This window comes from Diospyros lotus, chromosome 6, assembly GCF_014633365.1.
Source record: "Diospyros lotus cultivar Yz01 chromosome 6, ASM1463336v1, whole genome shotgun sequence".
Taxonomy (NCBI): domain Eukaryota; kingdom Viridiplantae; phylum Streptophyta; class Magnoliopsida; order Ericales; family Ebenaceae; genus Diospyros; species Diospyros lotus.
This window is the reverse complement of record NC_068343.1, coordinates 23,316,407-23,336,579: the sequence shown is the minus strand read 5'-3', so window position 1 is coordinate 23,336,579 and position 20,173 is coordinate 23,316,407. Positions and strand designations below refer to the sequence as shown.

At 43.6% G+C, this 20,173-nt stretch overlaps 1 protein-coding gene across 1 annotated transcript; it reads left to right on the top strand.

Annotated features, from left to right (window-relative positions):
* The first annotated feature begins 1,235 nt into the window (after window positions 1–1,235).
* Window positions 1,236–18,814, top strand: LOC127803543 (ribonucleoside-diphosphate reductase large subunit-like). The gene is made up of 17 exons (XM_052339830.1): window positions 1,236–1,729; window positions 2,209–2,270; window positions 2,505–2,592; window positions 14,483–14,746; window positions 14,843–15,083; window positions 15,172–15,248; window positions 15,561–15,731; window positions 15,828–15,920; window positions 16,009–16,158; window positions 16,247–16,333; window positions 16,452–16,616; window positions 16,702–16,821; window positions 17,249–17,451; window positions 17,527–17,676; window positions 17,751–17,898; window positions 18,281–18,364; window positions 18,455–18,814. The coding sequence occupies exons 1-17, from the start codon at window positions 1,502–1,504 to the stop codon at window positions 18,551–18,553; spliced, it is 2,430 nt and encodes an 809-aa protein (XP_052195790.1). The 5' UTR covers window positions 1,236–1,501; the 3' UTR covers window positions 18,554–18,814.
* Window positions 18,815–20,173: the final 1,359 nt, after the last annotated feature.

Sequence of the window (20,173 nt, the reverse complement as noted above, 5' to 3'; positions counted from 1 at the left end):
CACTACTAAGGTTTCTGATATTATTATGTAAGGTGCTTGGTGTTGGCCTGAGTCAGGCCCTTTTTAGGTTCTTTAGCTCCTTCTTGCCTCGATGCTGGTCCCACCCTAGATCTCTTCCCCAGATCGCCCCTAGTGGCTCCCAACTTATGATTGTGTTTTCTCTGTGAGATTTGCGTTGTAGGCCTTGCAGGCTCGACGCAATAAGGTTTCCTAGTATCATCTTGTTTAGCATGAGTTGAGTTTCCCCTCCTATGCTTTTATCATATAGCTTGCTATTAGGGAGTGCTTGTCTACTCTAGATTGTCTCAATCTCTATTTTCCTTTCCCTAACTAGTGTTATCTCTACCAGGTTACTCCAGAGTGCCACAACCATTTGTTCGTTGGTTGTCCATTCTCTTAGCAGGTCATCTCTCGTCTTAGACCTCAGGTGAAGTTTGGTTGGTATTGGCAATGCTAGTCTAGTGGGATTTTCTAGGCTACAAATAGATGGCGTGGTAAATCTCCCAGGACGGTGCCGATTTAGCTTACTTTTCAAGTTACTCTTTATTTCATCTGGCATGAGCCCAATAATCGTTGCTTTAAGGATTATATGCGCCCCCCCTTCTCAACTTGCCTATTAGATCCAAACTTTTGTTTGGACTCATTTGGCTTCGATGTGCTTCCATTGTTTATTGCAAAGTATGGCTTTTGCTCATTTCTGGCATTTATCGCCTTTTTGTTTCTACTAGTCCTTTTGTCATGTTGTATCTACAAATGTTACTGATCTTCTTGTCTATGAGATTAGTGTATTTGCAAGTTTGACTAAGGTTCCTGTTTGCTCTTTTCCCCCTGCTCAAGATCACCTTCAATCGCTGCTCGCTTATGTTTCATTCTCTTTTTTCTGTTCTCTTCTCCATGGTTTGGTAGGAGCTTTTCATGAGGGCAATTTATGGCTTTGTTTCTCTCCCTAGCACTCCTCTCATGCTCTCTTGCGCCAGTGTGCCTTGGGTTGGTTGTTACTATTCTCCCACATTTTTCTAGTCTTGTTGGTATTCTTTTCGCTTCGCCTTGTATGCTTGACGCTGTTTTTGTTTTTGTTTTTGTTTTTTTCTTTTGAGTGTTATTTTTGTTTCTTAGTGGGGTATGTTCTAACTCGTGTGAACGTTTCTTTTCTTGTTAATATATTTTATTTACACAAAAAAAAATCACAATAAGACATTTTATTTTACATAATGAAATCCATCCTATAATTTGATTAATTAAGGAAAGTGTGGTACTAGAATCCTATCACTTCGATTTTCTTCTCTTCCTTACGGAAGACGCAGAGCTGACTAAGCGGAGCGGGGACCCACCCCCATCCCTTCGCTCCGCATCATCATCTTCATTCATCCCCTGCGCGGGAAACTTCAAACCCCACCTCTCTCCTTTCTTCTGCTATATATACGCATAGCTGCTGCTTGCTGCGTACGATCCTTCCTATGCGCTGAACCTGTTCGATCAAAGTCCTCACTGATTTTTCAACATGTATGTGGTCAAGAGAGATGGGCGTCAGGAGTCCGTGCATTTCGACAAGATCACCGCTCGTCTCAAGAAGCTCAGTTATGGCCTCAGCATCGACCACTGCGATCCCATCCTCGTCGCCCAGAAAGTCTGTGCCGGCGTCTACAAGGGCGTCGCCACCAGCCAGCTCGATGAGTTGGCCGCTGAAACGGCCGCCGCCATGACTGCCAACCATCCCGATTATGCTTCTGTGAGTCCTATTCCTTCCTGTTCCACTGCTTTCTATTCTGGTTTGGTCCTCAACTTCGTATTTTCAACTTATATTGATTTTTTCCGGTCTTTTTATCTACCCGATTTGCCGCTAATGTATGGGAGTTTGATCTGTTCAGTTTATTTCCTTATTTTCCTTCTGGAATTTGGTTTTTCTATTTTTCACAATCCTCCTGGCGATCTTCCGCCTCTGTCTATGTGTGTGTGTACTTTGATTCTCGGTTCTCTCTCTCTTTTTTATTTTTTATTTTTTTATCTGATCTGTTTTAGGGTTCTTATTCTGCATAGTTGGCTTTTAAGCCTTTATGCTTGATCTATATTTTGACTTTGGCTTGTAGGGTTTAATTTTCTCTTTTGATGCACAATGTTTTATTGTTTTGAAGGGGGTTGATGGATGAAGATGGCATGGTTTGTTTTAATATTTTTCTGCTAACTTGTTCGTCATTGTTTCTGGTACAGTTGGCTGCAAGGATTGTTGTGTCAAACCTGCACAAGAACACCAAGAAATCATTTTCCGAGACGTAAGTGATTTTAATTGTAAGCTGAAAAAAGAAAATTTTAGTTATACCCATGATTACGGGAAAGAGTTGACCACCATCAGATCCTGCCAGACACATTAGCAAGTTAACTTGAGCAAGAGTAACCTGTTGCTAAACATGACTAGTCTCACTTTGTGGCAGTCTGATCATTTTGGGTGCTCGTAGTTTTCTTACTGGAATCCTCAAAATTTTTACTGATTTTTGTTGTTACCATAGGATCAAAGACATGTATAACCATGTCAGTGAGAGATCTGGGCAGAAGGCTCCTTTGATTGCGGGTGATGTATATGAAATAGCCATGCAGGTATTTCCACAGTCATCTTTAGGATTTTGGTCTTTTATATTGGTTAATTTGAGGTTACTTATAGTTTACTTCTTAGTTTGAAAGTTACTGTTATCAAAAGTGTCTATGGTATTTGGAATAAAACAAAAGGTGGTGTTGTAATTGCAAGTGGTTGTATTTGTGTATGAGAGTAATTATTCCGTATTGCTTAATAATTTGTCCCTCATGATCTTGCAAAATTTAATTCCTGATTGAAAACAGTTTTTTGATGATTTTAGTAATCTGATTATAACCGTGTAAGAAACATGCCTATGAACATATATTTAATTTGTGTTTGATATCATAAAAATCATTTATTAGGATTGCTGAAGAGAACAATCAGGTCCTTACAACCTATCTACAGCAAACCTGCTTTGTGTGGTATAAATTTCAAGTTTCTATTCTTAGCTGTTACCCTTTTTATTTTTAGTTTTTCTAATATGTGCGTGCGCACACACACACACACACACTGATAATTGTATGTATATCAATTTAAAACTGTTCTCCAAAAAGTATGGTCTATTCAGATGGCTTTCCCAAAAAATAATTCTCAACAAAATTATATCAAATAAGTGTTTTGATATCAGTTTTTTCCCCCTAAATATCAATAGCTCTTTGAACATGGAATCTGTTGTTATCCGGTAACAATAATAAATTTATAAAAAAGGGAAACTGTAGATGGATGACCCTCTTATGGACGATTCGAGCGATGGGTGAGTCCCTTGGTCAGGTTGAGAACGATGGGTAACCTGCTGTAAAAAGAATCGGTTAGGGGCGCGGGCGAAAGTCTTCGCATGGACCCTCCGATGCTTAAGTTAGATCACCGTAGAAGTAGAGTACTTGAAAGCAAGAGTGTAAATATGAGAGCAAGAGATTGCCTACCAAATGAGGGAAAGAGACCTCCTATTTATAGCAATAAGAGGGGCATCCATGTGTCGCGTGTCTCGAGTTTTACGGCAAGAATCTTGGAGAGGCTTTGATTGAGTCTCGCGGGAGTAGTTTTAGGCCGATTCTCTTGGAGGCGTTGGCGCAAGAATAGGCATGCGGAGGTGAGTGTGGTGCCCCGGGTGACCCTCACTCGGGGGGGTGTGTGAGCGTGGGGAAAGAGAGCACGAGGGGTCGTGTGTGCGGGTGCACGGGGCTAGGTGCGAAGTGGCCACGCGCGAGGGCATGCACGGGTGGCCGCGCGCTTGGGGGTGCCTGCGGGGCCGCGCGTTAAGGTGTGGCTCCCCCCCAAGTGGGGTCACTTGGGGGGAGGCTGCCCCCTAGTGGGTAGGGGCGCAGCCCTCGCCAGGCAGCCGTGTGCCTTTCTGCCACCCCTGAGTGACCCTCACTCGGGGGTGGCGTCCCCCTGGGTGGCCTCCTTTGGTCACCTGGGGGGGGGGGGGGGGGGACTCGCCACGTGGCGCTCCCTTGGGCTGCCACGTGGCGCTCCTTCGGGCTGCCTTGTGGCGCTTCCACTATTCTTTTATTTTAGTATATTTTTATACATAACAATTGCTTCCTACTCTTTCTGTCGGGAGTCCTGGGAGGAAGAGTATTTTGTTTATGTTGCAACTCTATTTTCAGGAGACCACTTTTATTTTGAGAAGGAAATTTTTTTTGTATCTGTCTCTTCCATCTTCAAGTCTCTCGGGGTTATTCTTTTCATAGTGTCTCCCAGGACCATTATAAAAGGAAGACTTGGCCCTTCATTTTTTCATTGCTCAACCACTCTCTCGTAAGAATTCTCTCAGCATTCCAGGCTTTTATACGGTATACTTCCTCATCAATAGTCTTGTATCTTCCCTGAGTGACCCTCACCCATAGGGACATTTAGATACTTTCTCCCCCGAGTGACCCTTACCCATGGGTCCAATTTGCTGGTCGTTGCTTCCTGTGACCCTCATCCATTGGCCCAATTGTTGGTGGTTACCTCGTGTGACCCTCATCCATGGGTCTGGCCATTAGCTTCATCCTTGTGTGAGCCCTTTCATGGGTCTCATTCCTGTCTAGGTGTGACCCTCATCCATGGGTCTTGCCCTTAGCCTTATGTGACCCTCATCCATGGGTCTTGTTTTTACCATTGCTTGACCCTCATCCATAGGAGCCCTAGTTCGCTTGAAGCATACGTGCTTGTCTCTTTGCCTTAAGACTTAAGCGCTCAACATGGGTCGTTTTAAGAATGCTTTACCGCCTCCTCCTCCTGCTCCCAATGTATATATCTTTGGGACGACGGTCTTCGGTGAAGGGGAGAGAACTAGTCGGGATCCAGTCTCGTTTCAAAATTCCGATCGACCACCATATTAGACTCCCTATATCTGAAGAGACAAGTACTGCCATGGTAGGAGGACATGGCTTCGGGGTATACTTGGCTTCTTTAAGGGTAGGGCTTCGTTTTCCGTTGTCTAGCTTTGGCATGGAGTGGCTCGATTACCATTGTATTGCCCCAACTTAGCTTCATCCTAACGGTTGGGCTCAGCTAGTTGGCTTCACCATTCTTTGTCATATGATCCAAGTTCCTCCTTTTGTAGAGTTGTTTGGTTGCTTTTATAGGTTGAGAAGGGTCGAACGGAGGGGTGTCTTTTTCACACTTCAAAGGATTGTGGGTCTATTTCCCCTATTTCAGAAACTCCAAAATAAGGTGGACTTCGAGTCCCGATGGATTGTGGTCAAGCCTCCTCCCGGCTGGAAAGCTCTGCTTTGTTGGTGTTGGGATAACGAGCGGGACTTCTGGTCGGAGAAGCTTGATGACATCGGGATTTCCCAGACTGTCTATCGCCGAATAAATGAGAGATTATGTGCCCTTGGCACTTGTAATCTACCCGACCTGCTTACCTTAGAAAACATTGCCACTGCAAGGTGGGGCATTCGGCTCGAAGACATACTCGGGACCTCCACTCTCGCTTTTGTGCCACCATCGGCTATGCCCGAGGACACCTTACAAGTTGAGGAGTAAGAGGGCAGTGAGGAAGAGGACGAGGGCCTCGAGGAAGAAGAAGAAGGGGGGAAATCTCTAGGGAGTATGGTCTTTTTTGGTTATTCTTCCTCTGAGGGTAGACCCTTAGAATCGCAGAGATTGCCTTTTAAATTACCCATGTCAGCGGCTGACTTTTACTTTCATCTCTTGTTTTGTAGACATGAATCTATTTAGGAAACAAACGCTCAAGCGACGTGGTAGGAATTCACGCCAGTTTGGCGAGCAAGACCCACAGCCTCCTCCTCAAGCTCCCCATGGCTTGTTACAGGAGCCTCCGTCTGACACACCAGATCCTAGCCTTCTTCCCCCGCCAGCTCCTAGCTTGTCTCGAAGGCGCCTAAAAATGAAGAGGTCTGAGGCAGGTGCCTTATTCAGTCTTCCTTGCCCTGAACCCTCGGTTGCCACCTCGGATGTTTCCATGTTAGACCCTCCTACCCTGGAAGGCACCCTTGCGGAACCAAATCCAACTGATGCATCTGGCTCGCGAAGGAGGGGGATCGGCAGCTCTCGTTCCTCTTTTGGCGGTGAGCTTGATCGAATCAAGGAAGAGAGTTGTCAACCTTTTGATCCCTTTCGCTGGGACCGGCGAAAGCTAAAAGCTGAGCTCCTGGATTTTCGGCCTATTCTTCCTCCTATTGCTGAGCCCAGGCGAAATCCCGTGCCAATCCCTAACAGCACTCGGGTGAGGGGCGACCACTTCCATGTGTTGCCTGGGCTAATTGATATAGACTCTGTAAGAGACCCAGGGGTTGGTGCCAGGATGATATACGCTACCATGCTCCCTCAGGATAAGCAGAATTTTTTTGGTATTTGGCCTAGCGTTGCCAACTCTCCCGAGCAAAAGATTATTGAGGTAAGCTATATTCGTTGTGCCTATATGTCGTATTTGTCGTCTGACTTGGTTATTGGTCTTCTAATGCACTGTTTGCGCCCAGGGAGTCCAAGGGTTGGTGATAGCCAACGCTATCAGGAGAGCTTATCATCATCGGACAGAACAAGAGAAGGTGGAGGCAAGAGAGAATATGGTAAAGTGGAGGGATCATGAGCGTTTCTACCAAGCAGATATCAGAAAGTTGAATCGAGAGGCAGAGGATATGCGCTCTAAGCTGGCGGAAGCTCATGGTGAATCGTCAAGCATAAAGGGGGAGATAGAGAAGCTCCAGAAGAGCAAAGAATCGCTGACGAGAGAGCTTCTAGGAGTTCGGGAAACCCATGAGAACCTTTTGCAAGAACATTCCTTGAGGGTAGATGAGCTTGCTCGTTAGAAGAAGCAATATAGGTCGCTCAAGGATCGAAGAAATGAGGAGATCACAGCGGCATGGGAAAAGGCTGTGAGGGACTATCGCCTTTCAACGGACTGCCAAGAGAGGAAGATCCATTATGGGGGTTGCTTTACTAAGTATGGATTCTATCTTGCATGCTCGCGCCTGGAATCCAAGTACCTAGGAGAACAGTTCCCTGAGTTGGTCTATACGGATGAGGTAGAGGAGTTTGAGGTTCCCGACTGGCGAAGATATAACGATCCTGACCCCATGAGTCCCAGGGCTTATTTGAATGCCAATTTAGCTGATAATCTGGAGAACTTGTCGGGTCCATGGGAGCTGTACGCCTTTGCCTCAGAGGAAGTGGAGATGACGGACGCCTTACCTACGACTGATGGCACAGTTATTCCATCCTCGGGCCAGGAGGAAGGGGAGGCCCCATTTGCTCCCAGAAGAAGTGCTCTCTTCTCTTTTCTTTTTTTTTTTTTTTGGTGAGAGGGGACCCATAGCGGGTTGTTCTCTTTATCCTTTGCCTGAAATGAAATGAAAAAGGAAAACACAAGTATTTTACGTGGTTTGGCAAAATGTGCCTACGTCCATGGTCCCTCGTCGGGTTCATATTATTATTGCGTTACATGTCAGGAGGAGAGTACAATTTTAGGTGATTTGTGCTCCAGTCTTGCTCATGGTTTCACCCTGGAGTGTTTGGAAGATACATGTACTAGGGCTTATCATTTCCTGGATGCGATATGGCCCCTCCCAGTTTGCTCGAAATTTTCCATCCTCTCGGAGTGCATTGGTGATGACTGACTTTCTGAGGATCAAATCTCCTTCCTTGATAGGCCGGCTCTTTACTCTAGAGTTGTAATAGTTGGCCACCCTTTTATGATAGGCAGCGATTCGTACAGCCGCCCTGTCTCTTTGTTCCTCAATGAGATCAAGACTTTCTTTCAGTGAATCAGAGTTATCTGAGCTGTCACATTCATCAAAAGCATCCAATCGGGGTGATCTGCACGAGATTTCTACTGGAATCAAAGCTTCTGTTCCATACACCAGGTTAAAGGGCGTTTCACCCGTTGAGACCCGACTGGTTGTTCGGTAGGCCCACAAGATGGTAGGTAATTCATCCACCCATGCTCCCGTTGCGCCTTCCAGCCAAGTTTTCAAACCATGTAAAATTTTTTCTGTTGCTAATTTCGGCTTGTTCGTTAGCTTGAGGATATGCTACTGAAGAAATCCTTAACTGAATATTTAGGCCTTTGCAGAAATTTTGGAAAGAATCACAGTCAAACTGCTTTCCATGATCAGTGTTGATGATTCGTGGGATTCCAAATCGGCATATAATGTCTTTCCACACCATGGCTTCTACTTTCCTAGCACTGATAGTGGCTAGGGCTTCTGCTTCAATCCACTTGGTAAAATAATCTGTTGCTACCAAAAGAAATTTCCTTTGCCCCGCAGCTTGTGGAAATGGGCTGAGAATATCCAAGGGGATAGGCTGTAATGTGGGCTATAATTGCGATATCGGAGCAGAATGAATCGGAGCGTGCCTCTGACATTTATCACACTCCTCGACCTTCGTTTGGGCGTCTTGTTGTAATGTGGGCCAAAAGAAACCTGCCTTTAGGATTTTGGCTACAAGGGCCCTTTCTCCTAGATGCTCACCGCATACTCCACTGTGAACTTCAGCCAAGGCATAATCGGTCTCCTGAGGACCTAAGCATTTGAGGAGCAGCATAGTGTAAGCTCGCTTGTAAAGCATTCCATCAATCACTGTGAAACGAGCCCCTCTAATTTTAATTTTTCTGGCCTCCTTTGGGTCTGCTGGCAATTCCCTCGTGGTCAAATATTTGTAAAAAGGGGTTCTCCAGTCATTACTATCCTCAATGTATGCTACCTCAGATTCGTCTATGTTTGGTCGCTGAAGGACTTCCACATATATTGTTCTCCCAGTGGTTTTTTTAGTGGATGCCAATTTGGATAAAGCATCCGCATGACCATTGAGGGATATGTTGATCTGTACTAGCTGAAAACTTTCGAACAATTGTGCGAGTGCCCTGACTTTTTGCAGATATTGTCCCATGATCGGCTTTCTAGTCTCGTACTGTCCGAAGTATTGTTGAACTATCAACTGAGAATCACTGTGGGCTATCAATTGCGCTGCTTCAAGTTTTCGGGCTAACCTCAGACCGGCAATTAGCGCCTCATACTCAGCCACATTATTCGAGCTTGGAAAGGCAAATCTCAAAGAGTATTCAAGGGATTCTCCTTCTGGCGGGATAAGCACTACTCCAGCTCCACTCCCTTGGGAATTGGCGGCCCCATCTACAAACAGTAGCCATTCTGTTATGTTCTCTTCTTTAGCTTCCTTAGGAGTACATTCAGGGATAAAATTTGCCAATGCTTGCCCTTTTATGGCCTGCCTAGAATGAAATTGTATGTCATATTCGCTCAACTCAATGGACCATTTGGTGAGATGATCGGAACATTCGGGTTTTTGCAAGATGCTCCGCAGTGGTTGGTCCGTCAGTGCGCTGATAGAATGGGCTTGGAAGTAGGGCTTCAATTTTCTGGAGGCGTTCAGCAAGGCCAGCGCCACCTTTTCAATGAAGGGATAACGTGTTTTTGGGCCTTGTAGAACCTTACTGACGTAGTACACTGGCCGGTCCATCTGTCCTTCCTTTTTAATCAGCACTGCACTTACCGCTTTGTTACTTATGCCCAAGTACAAATATAACATTTCCCCAGTTTCGGGTCGGGTCAATAGAGGAACTTTTTTCAAGTACTTCTTTAATGCCTTAAATGACTTCTGCCATTGTTCCGTCCACTCAAACTTTTTTCTCGCCCATAACGTCTGAAGAAACGGGAGTTCCCTCTCGGCTGACTTGGAGAGGAAACGTCCAAGGGCCACCATCCGGCTTGTCAGTCGCTGCACCTCCTTAATTGATGTTGGGAGTTTCATATCCAGTATCGCTTGAATTTTTTCGGGGTTCGCCTCTGCCCCTTTGTGTGATCATATACCCTAAGAATTTTCCAGACTGGACTCCAAATGCACATTTTGCTGGGTTTAGGCGCATTTCGTATTGCCTAAAGACTTTGAGCACTTGTGCTAACTTTTTTACATGCGATTCCTTCTCCCGACTTTTCACGATCATATCATCAACATAGGCCTCCATAGTATCACCCAATAGTTCCTTGAAGACTTTATTTACCATGCGCTGATAGGTGGCCCCAACGTTCTTGAGCTCGAAGGGCATAACTTGGTAACAATATGTCCCTTTCTCGGTAATGAACAATGTTTTCTCCTTATCTGGAGGATACATCATTATTTGATGATACCCTGAGAAGGCATTTAAAAAGCTCAACAGTTGATACCCAGATGTTTCATCCACCAGACAGTCAATCTGAGGTAACGGGTAGGAATTTTTAGGACACACCTTGTTGAGGTTGGTGAAGTCTATACACGCGCCATTTTCCATTGGATTTTTTAACCATGAAGACATTTGCTAGCCACTTTGGATATAACACCTCTCGAATGAAACCTGCCTTTAGTAGTTTATCAACTTCCTCTTCTAACGCTGACAGTCTATCTGGGGCAATATTTCTCTTCTTCTGTCGAACAGGCTTGAATTGAGGATCCACATTCAGATGGTGACATATCACGTTCGGACTGATCCCCGGCATGTCCTTTGGTGTCCAAGCGAAGACATCCAAATTTTCTCTTAGGCACTCCACGATTTCTTCTTTTACTGGTTCTGGAAGCTGTGTGCCAACAAATGCCAACTTCTCGGGGTCTGTATCGCTTAAGTATACTGCTTCTAACTCTTCCACTGGTTGGGGCTTGCAAGCAATCTCTTCTGCCAAGGATTTGTGTATGGCTTTCTCAGCAATAGACAAAGTCTCTTCTGTCATTTTTCCTTTTGTAGACGACACATAATAGGGTCTTGCCTTCCTCTGATCTCCACGAACCTGCCCTACTCCTGAGAGCGTGGGGAATTTCATTAATAAGTAGCAAGAGGACACTATAGCCCTCATATCGTTGAGGAGCGGTCGGCCCAAAATCATGTTGTACGTTGCAGAAGGGGCTTTAACCACCATAAAATTTGCTTGTCGAGTCACACTTTGAGGGTTGGCGCCCAATGTGACTGGTAGTTGAACAAATCCCGCCACCGGGACAGCTTCCCCAGTGAAGCTGTACAAGGGAGAGGACACTTTTCTCAATCGGTCAGGGGACATATGCATTTGCTTGAAACAATTCCAATAGATCAGATTAACAGAGCTGTCGTTATCCACCAAGATTCTACTGACGGGGTGTTTGGCAACAATTGCAGAAATTACCATTGAATTGTCATGCGGGAGTATTATATCACCTCTATCAGCGGGGGTGAATGTGATTGGCTCCTTGTCTTCTCTTATCTCCATCACTGAATTGACTTGATAGGCTTGACGGGCGTAGGCTTTTCGAGAAGAAAAAGTATTCCCAGCTAGAGTCTCGCCCCCAGAGATAACATGAATGGCTTGATGTGTCGACTCATTGTCAGGGGGGCCTATCATTCTGTTTTCATTCTGCCGCAAATTTTGTCTATCTTGACCCTCGGGTCTTTCTTCTCTTCTTTGACGATCTCAGTTGTTTCTTCCTTCAGTCCTTACATGCTTTTGCAAGTGCCCTTCCCGAATGAGTGCTTCAATCTGGTTTTTTAACTCCCTACACTGGTCAGTAGAGTGCCCCCGAGTTCGGTGATACTTGCAGTATTCTTCTTCATTTCTCCCCATGGGGCGGTTTGCCTTCTTCGGAAGTTGGAGAAGGCCCGACCCTTCTACTGCTGCCAGTATAATTGATCGAGGTTGATTGAGCCTAGTGTAATGATGGAATTGTGGTCCAACTGTATCCGACCTCCTGGTCCGTTCTTTTTGCTGGTTTGATCCTTCTTCATTATCTCTCTCTTTTCTCTTTCTCTCTCCATCTTCATTCCCCCCTACTGTTCTCATCATCTCTGTATGGAGTATGTACTTATTAGCCCTGACAAATAGGTCTGCCAGAGATTTCGGAGCGTCTAGAGACAATGATTCTTGCAAAGGGGGTAGTCGTGTCCCTTGGAATATATCGGACATTGCCATTTCAATAGGTAAATTGCAAATCTCAAGCGTGGCATTTCGAAATCTGTCCACGTAGTGACGTAGGGTTTCCTTATGCCCCTGTCGAATGCTAAGAAGGTATGTTGCGTCCTTCTTCCTCTGACTGTTAATAATGAATGCTTTAATGAACTCTGTTTTTAACTGCCCGAATGAAGAAATTGATGCTTCGGGTAAACCATTAAACCAGGCTCGAGCGTGCCTAGTTAAGGTTAATGGGAATGCCCTACACATTATCTCATCGTCCTATCCATGAAGCATCATTAAGGATTCATAATTTTACACGTGATCATAAGGGTCGTTCTTGCCTGAATAAGGGTTTATCTAGGGCATTTTGAACTTTCTCGGCAAGGGTTTTTCCATCACTTTTGCCACGAATGGTAGTTTTCCTCGAGATTGTTCATCGGAAGCGGGTAATAACTTATCCTGTTGTAGCACCAACTCTATCATTTTTTTCATGTCGGTTGCCTCCCGTGCACTAAATGCGGTAGGGTTGTCATCAGACCTGTCTTTTTGTTAGGTTGTGGGTTTAGAATCCCGATCTCTTCCCATAGGAGTGCTGGCTACCGTTTTAGAGTAACTTCCTCTTTGTGGACTCTGCCTTTTAGTCTTTCGACTGTTAGTTCCTCCATGTTTTTCTCGCTGGGGAGAAGTTTGGCTATGAGCTTCTCTTAAAGGAGATCTTGGTGGATTGTTTTGAATAGAGACAGGTTGAGCATGAGTTTCAGGGCTCACTTCTTGGTAGGAGCCGTCCCCCGGTACCTCCTAATGAGCCCTGTGGGAGAGAATTGTCTCTAGCATAAATTTTCTTAATGCGTCTGGGATTGTCCTGTGAGGAACCAAACTTTGCAAAATACCAGCCATTTCTCGAAGAGCTTGCATTCCTTCAGCATGTTGTTGTCGTAGGGCCTCGTACTCCGCCCAAGGAACGACAGACGAGATCTGTATCCCTGGGTAGGGTCCTGAGAGAACATGTGAGGCAGTAATAGGTGGCACCTAAAGTTGCACCCCCAATGGATGAGAGGGCTTTGGAAGAGGCGGCTGCTGGTGAGTGAGGGATGGGTGACCCTCATGAGGGGATTAATGGATGAGGGAAGGCTGGCCCCCATGGGTGAGGGGGGGTGTCTCTCATGGGTGAGGGGCGGATGGCCTCCGTGGATGAGGGGTAGCGTGCCCTCATGAGTAGATGGATGTTGATCTTCCGTTCGAGCAAGAGTCTCTCGTCGAGGTGATTGGCCACCACGGGAGAGGGTCTGATGATTACTTCGGGTTTGAGCCATAGTGAGGGAATAGTTCTGTAGTTTTTTGTTTGCGTTTCCCACAGACGACGCTAATTGTTGTTACCCGGTAACAACAGTAAATTTATAAAAAATGGAAACTGCAGATGGATGACCCTTTTATGGACGATTCAAGCGATGGGTGACCCTCTTGTGGTGTATTTGAGCAATGGATGAGTCTTCCGGAGGTGGAAACAGCGATGGGTGAGTCCCTTGGTCAGGTTGAGAAGGATGGGTGACCTGCTGGAAAAAGAATCGGTTAGGGGCGTGGGCGAAAGTCCCCGCGCGGACCCTCCGATACTTAAGTTAGATCACCGTAGAAATAGAGTACTTGAAAGCAAGAGTGTAAATATGAGAGCAAGAGATTGCCTATCAAATGAGGGAAAGAGACCTCCTATTTATAGCAACAAGAGAGGCATCCATGTGTCGCGTGTCTCGAGTTTCACGGTAAGAATCTCGGAGAGGCTTTGACTGAGTCTCGCGGGAGTAGTTTTAGGCCGATTCTCTTGGAGGCGTTGGCGCAAGAATAGGCATGCGGAGGTGAGTGTGGTGCCCCGGGTGACCCTCACTCGGGGGTGTGTGTGAGCGCGGGGAAAGAGAGCACGAGGGGTCGTGCACGCCGGTGCATGGGGCCGGGTGCGAAGTGGCCACGCGTGCGGGGGTTCGCGCCGGTGGCCGCGCGCGCAGCTCCCCCCCGAGTGGGGTCACTCGGGGGGAGGCTGCCCTCGAGTGGGCAGGGACGCGGCCCCTGCCAGGCAGCCGCGTGCTGCCTGGCTGCGCATGCGGGGGACTGCGCTTGGCGCGCCCGCCAAGTGTCACTTGGGGGCGCACCCTTCTGCCACCCCTGAGTGACCCTTACTCGGGGGTGGCGTCCCTCTGGGTGGCCTCCTTTGGTCACCCAGGGGGGGACTCGCCACGTGGCTCTCCCTTGGGCTGCCATGCCACGTGGTGCTCCTTCAGGCTCCCCTGTGGCGCTTCCACTATTCTTTTATTTTCAGTATATTTTTATACATAACAGAATCAAACTCTGCCAAATGTTCAAACTTGGTAGCGTCTTTTGTTTGAGGTGCAATACGTAGCTGCTGCCTTTCATCCTTTCTGTGAATGAGACTTTATTTCCCCTCAAATTTTAAGATATTAAACAATTATTTATTTGATTTTCTCCAAGTCTTAGATTATTCTTTAAGGTTGCTTTTACAAATCTATGCCTTGTTCATGTGTTGCTTTTTTGGTTATTCCAGAATGCTGCTCGCTTGGACAGTGAGATAATCTATGATCGTGACTTTGATTATGATTACTTTGGTTTCAAAACCCTCGAGAGATCTTACCTGTTAAAGATTCAAGGAAAGGTTGTTGAAAGGCCACAGCACATGTTGATGAGAGTTGCAGTTGGAATTCACAAGGATGATATTGATTCTGCTATCAAGACATATCATTTGATGTCTCAGCGATGGTTTACTCATGCATCGCCTACCCTCTTCAATAGTGGGACACCCAGGCCCCAAGTATGATAAGTGTTTTATGCTACCATGTAGTTTTCTTTTTATTATATGTAAAACCTTTGCTTACTCAAATTGCTATATTGTGATATGTTTTTGCAGTTGAGTAGCTGTTTTTTGCTATGCATGAAAGAGGATAGCATTGAAGGAATCTATGATACTTTAAAAGAATGCGCTGTTATCAGTAAGTCAGCTGGAGGAATTGGTGTCTCTGTTCATAATATCCGGTCTACTGGCAGCTATATTCATGGAACAAATGGTGCATCCAATGGTATTGTTCCAATGTTACGAGTTTTCAATGACACTGCTCGTTATGCTGATCATGGGGGTGGGAAGAGGAAGGGTATGTTTACCATGGTCATGTTTTATGTTTTCATGTGCTACTTCAAGTTAATTCTGTATCTTGACATTTTTATTTTTGTTGCATTTAGGTGCTTTTGCTGTGTACTTGGAGCCATGGCACGCAGACATATTTGAATTTTTAGATTTGAGGAAAAACCATGGAAAGGTAGAGTTGTATTATTTAATTAGAGCATATGCTAATAGATTTTTTATTTGAAAAGTGTTATTCAGTAATGTTTGTTTGTTGGTATATGACAGCAAAAATGTTTGTTGCCTCATTTTGCATTGATTTTTTTTTTTAATTCAAAATTTTATGCTGATCATTTTCTTTTTGAGTTTGGCAGTGTTTAAAGTAAACTTGTTATGTTCTTGATTTGTTGTCTTTGTATCTTTTTTATTAGGCAATATCGCACCGTTTAGCTGGATTTGTTCGTTGCACATGGATTTTGTTTGTTTCATTTTTTGACTCTTAGTGCAGGAAGAGCATCGAGCACGTGATCTTTTTTATGCCCTTTGGGTACCTGATCTCTTCATGGAAAGAGTCCAAAGCAATGGACAGTGGTCTTTGTTTTGCCCCAATGAATCTCCAGGTTTGGCTGATTGTTGGGGTGAAGAATTTCAAAAACGGTACACCCAATATGAAAGACAGGTAGGTTTCATTTTTCTTGATGGTTCAATCTTTATGCTAGTAATAATTGGTTTTATTGTACTCCCTTCACTCATGATACTCTTGTTAAAATTTTAGGGCAGGGCAAGGAAAGTTGTACAGGCACAAAGCCTCTGGTTTGAAATTTTGAAGTCCCAGATAGAAACTGGGACTCCTTACATGCTATATAAGGTGACATAAGAACACTAATAATTTTGTATTCTTATATCTTCTTCTGATTCAAATTTTTATTTCTACTAATTTGTTTACATTTTTCCAGGATACTTGCAATAGAAAAAGCAATCAGCAAAATCTGGGCACTATTAAGTCTTCAAACTTGTGCACTGAGATAATTGAGTACACAAGCCCAACAGAAACTGCTGTGTGCAACTTGGCATCAATTGCTTTACCACGATTTGTTAGAGAGAAGGTATCTTGTTTGTGGCATGCATGTATAAATGTAGTTTTTGTCATCTATATTGTTTGCAATTGGACTGATACTGTTTTGTCCGTTGCAGGGGGTTCCAGTGGAATCACAGCCATCTAAGCTTGTTGGCAGCCGTGGGTCTAAGAACAGATATTTTGATTTTGAAAAACTAGCCGAGGTCTGATCCTTTCATCCGTCCTAATTGTGTGACACTTGCTATTTTACATCCATCTCTCTGTTCTGTGAACATTATATTTTCTCGAAGTTGGGCCTTAATTTCTTAGCTGTTGGGACAGGTTACTGCAATAGTTACAACAAATCTGAACAAAATAATTGATGTCAACTATTACCCAGTGGAAACTGCGAAAAGGTCAAATCTTCGACACAGACCCATTGGTATTGGAGTTCAGGGTCTTGCAGATACCTTCATTTTACTTGGCATGGCATTTGATTCATCAGAGGTAAAATAGAACTTCTCAATGGGCTACTCTAATGTAGCTTCTAATTGGATCATATAAAGTGATGATCTGATGGCTGTGGATGCAGGCTCAACAGCTGAACAAAGATATATTTGAGACCATATACTACCATGCTCTAAAAGCTTCTTCTGAGCTGGCTGGAAAGGATGGTCCCTATGAGACATATAATGGAAGCCCTGTGAGCAAGGTATGCTTCAGTAATGAAACATTCTGTGCCAGTGAAAAGAAGCTATTTGTGTTCTCTATTGTCTTCTAATTTGGCTATCTGTTGGTATTGGGTACCTGTTGTGGTAGCGGCTGTGTGGCTTCTGTTGGTTTGCTGTCCGTGTACACCTTTACTTGTTCTGATAACTTGCTGTTCAAGGGATGCACTTTTAGTGCCATGGTGCTTTCGTTAATTTCCTTTTTCTTCCAGTCATTAAAAAGTTAGACACGTTACAACCATACAAATCTCAACATCTGACAGAGGGAGCCACTTGAGGTCTTGTGGTGCTTTTTGCTCATCAATTTTTTAGGCCAGCTGTTTGTGGTTTGAGTATCTTGGGCCATTTAATACTGTCACTTGCATGTTCAATAATAGTTTAATATGCTCATAAGGCTACCTTTTTGTTCAGGGGATTCTTCAACCGGACATGTGGGGGATAACCCCTTCAAGTCGATGGGATTGGGATGTCCTACGAAATATGATAACAAGGAATGGAGTAAGAAATTCTCTTCTTGTAGCACCCATGCCCACTGCTTCAACCAGCCAGATTCTTGGAAACAATGAGTGCTTTGAGCCATATACCTCTAACATTTATAGTCGGAGAGTTTTAAGGTTTGCATCCTCATGCAATTGAGTGAATTTAAGATTGATTATTTCCTGCCATCTAACGACACCTTTTCTTTTCAGTGGCGAGTTTGTTGTTGTGAATAAGCATCTTCTTCATGACTTAACTGAGATGGGTCTTTGGTCCCCTGCTCTAAAGAACAAGATAATTTATGAGGATGGTTCTGTTCAGAAAATCCCAGAAGTTCCTGATGAGCTTAAAGTTATTTACAAGTAAATTTCAAAGTCACATGTTTATTTTCCTTTTCTTCATTCTCCCCCTGGGCTAATGGATTTTGCTGCATCAGGACTGTTTGGGAGATCAAGCAAAGGACTCTGGTTGATATGGCTGTTGATCGGGGATGCTACATAGACCAGAGTCAAAGTCTAAATATACACATGGATCAACCGAATTTTGGAAAACTAACTTCCTTGCACTTCCATACGTGGTCAAAGGTGAGAACTTTTCTTTTACTTGGCATCCAGTGGTTTCAGGGATCTTTTAAGTTGTGTGTTCATGTGGTTGATGCCAATTAGATGGTCCTGGGATGTCTTAATGTTTGTTTTTCGAAAATTATGCCCCTTTTGATTGAACGGAAAAATGGATTTTTATTATTACCCATATTGATTTTGTTTTAGGTGATTGGAGTTGAGATTTTCGTTTGACATTGACAGTAATTCTAGTGGTGTAGGGGACAAGTAATTCTCAAATAAACTGATTCCTGAATGTGATGGACTAGTTTAGTGAAGAGAAAGTTATTAACTAGTAAATTAGTGTTGGTGATTGGTAAATGAATGTCCTTATTTCCTGATTCATTTTGTTTTCCTTGAAAAAAAGGGTTTGAAAACTGGGATGTATTACCTGAGGTCACGGGCTGCAGCAGATGCCATCAAGTTCACAGTGGATACTTCCATGCTTAAAGTAATGGATTGGCTGACTGCAGTAATCTCATCGTTTCAATTAATTTTTCTATTTTATTGATAAGAATCTTATTTTTCTTTACAATGCCAGGAGAAAAACAAGATGGAAGATGATGATGTGAGCACAAAAATGTCACAAATGGTATGTTCATTGACGAACCGCGAAGAGTGCATGGCTTGTGGCAGTTAGAATGGTAGGCTATTCAAGTGTTTTGGATTTGAAACCAGCTTTTGCTTAAATGGCTTTGAACTCTTTCTATAGCTACAACTTAGTTTGTATATATTTTTTTGTTTTTTGGTTTCACGTCACGTGTATCTGTTTATCATCTATACATATATATAATACCCAAAATCCAAGGCCCATGGACTTTGCTGCTCCAACTTAAGAAGTGTTTAATGCCAACTGAATATAGGAAGTTGGAATGAAATGATGCCCAAGTTGCCCAACTAACTGTCATTTTTTTGACACGTACACTTCAATTATTCCTTTCCTCGTACAAATATAATTTTTGTATAGAATGTTCTTAGCAATACTTCTTTTTATTTGAGATTTTTTTATTTAGATTTTTCACATAAAATTGTGTTTGTGTATATGATTAATTGTTTGATCGTAATTTGTATTTGATCTAATTTCGTAACAAAATGGTATTAAAGTCGTTTGACAAACCATCACCGTTTGGTATATTTCAGTTGTTGGATCTACAAGTTCTAAATTATATTTTTTCAGCCAGGGTTTTAAGCTGCTTTGGCTGGTGCCACCATTGGCCACCGTTATCGGCCATTGCTGTCGTTCTGTCATCGTCAACCACTACTTTAGCCTCTATCATCGATAGCCATTAGCCTCTTCGCCGTCGACAATCGCTAGACTTTCCTACCTTTGCTTTTGTTTATGCTCCGTCAAAGCAATTTTTTGGCCTCTTTTTTTTTTTTTTTTTTGATTTCTACGATCGTCGTTGTCAGCTCTGGTCTCCACCACCATTGTCGGCCTTCTAACATCCTTTATCATCTTGCCATCGATGTAGCACCTTTGATTTCTCACGGGTGTTCGATCATCTTTTTCGACCTACCGTCGATCCGCCATTGCCTTCTCCAATCGACACTACCTAGCCATTGTTGTCCATCATTGCAGCATCTTCCTCATTAGCCAGCCTTCGTTGTCTTGCTCCGTTGTCGTCGGCCATCAGTATTTCTCGCCCTTTGCTGTTCGTCTGCCTTGGCCAAGACCCAAATTTGGTTCAAATTTGACCTGACCCCATTGGTTCACTCTAGATCCAACAAATCTAGATTTGTTTGTTTGCCCATATTCAAATATATTTTTGCCCATATTTGCTATCTGGATTCGATATTCTGGTATGTTCCTTAGTATTTTGTTTATTGATCGTTAGACATTATTTGGGGTTTTTTGATTTTTGTAGTAGTTATCTTGAAGTATGATATTTCATTATTAGATTAGAATATCTTGATTCTTATTATGACATGTTAAAATGTGTGCAATTTTGAACGAATGAATTTAAATGAAGGTGGAATTATTAAGGGAGATTTATATTAGTGAATGTGGAGTTATTAAGTTGCCTATACTTTAAGTGCGACTGAAGATATCCACCATAGTAACTTTGTGTTGATTTGGGTGATATTTCATGTGGTGAAGTTTTGATTGATATTTATCAAGAGATTAATTCTCTATGATTTTATTAGAAGAAAGAATTTTGAATAATTTCATATTTAAATTTCGTGTTAAGGTAGAATTTTTTATAATTGTGATCTAGAATTCAAATTTGTTTGTGATTGAAACTCTTAATTTGATCGTGAT

Excerpts from the sequence above, each read along its gene's own strand:
- LOC127803543 (XM_052339830.1), top strand. The coding sequence starts at position 1,502 with ATGTATGTGGTCAAGAGAGATGGGCGTCAGGAGTCCGTGCATTTCGAC. Across the intron at positions 1,730-2,208 it reads ACCATCCCGATTATGCTTCT|TTGGCTGCAAGGATTGTTGT; the intron begins GTGAGTCCTATT and ends TTTCTGGTACAG. Across the intron at positions 17,452-17,526 it reads TATAGTCGGAGAGTTTTAAG|TGGCGAGTTTGTTGTTGTGA; the intron begins GTTTGCATCCTC and ends TTTTCTTTTCAG.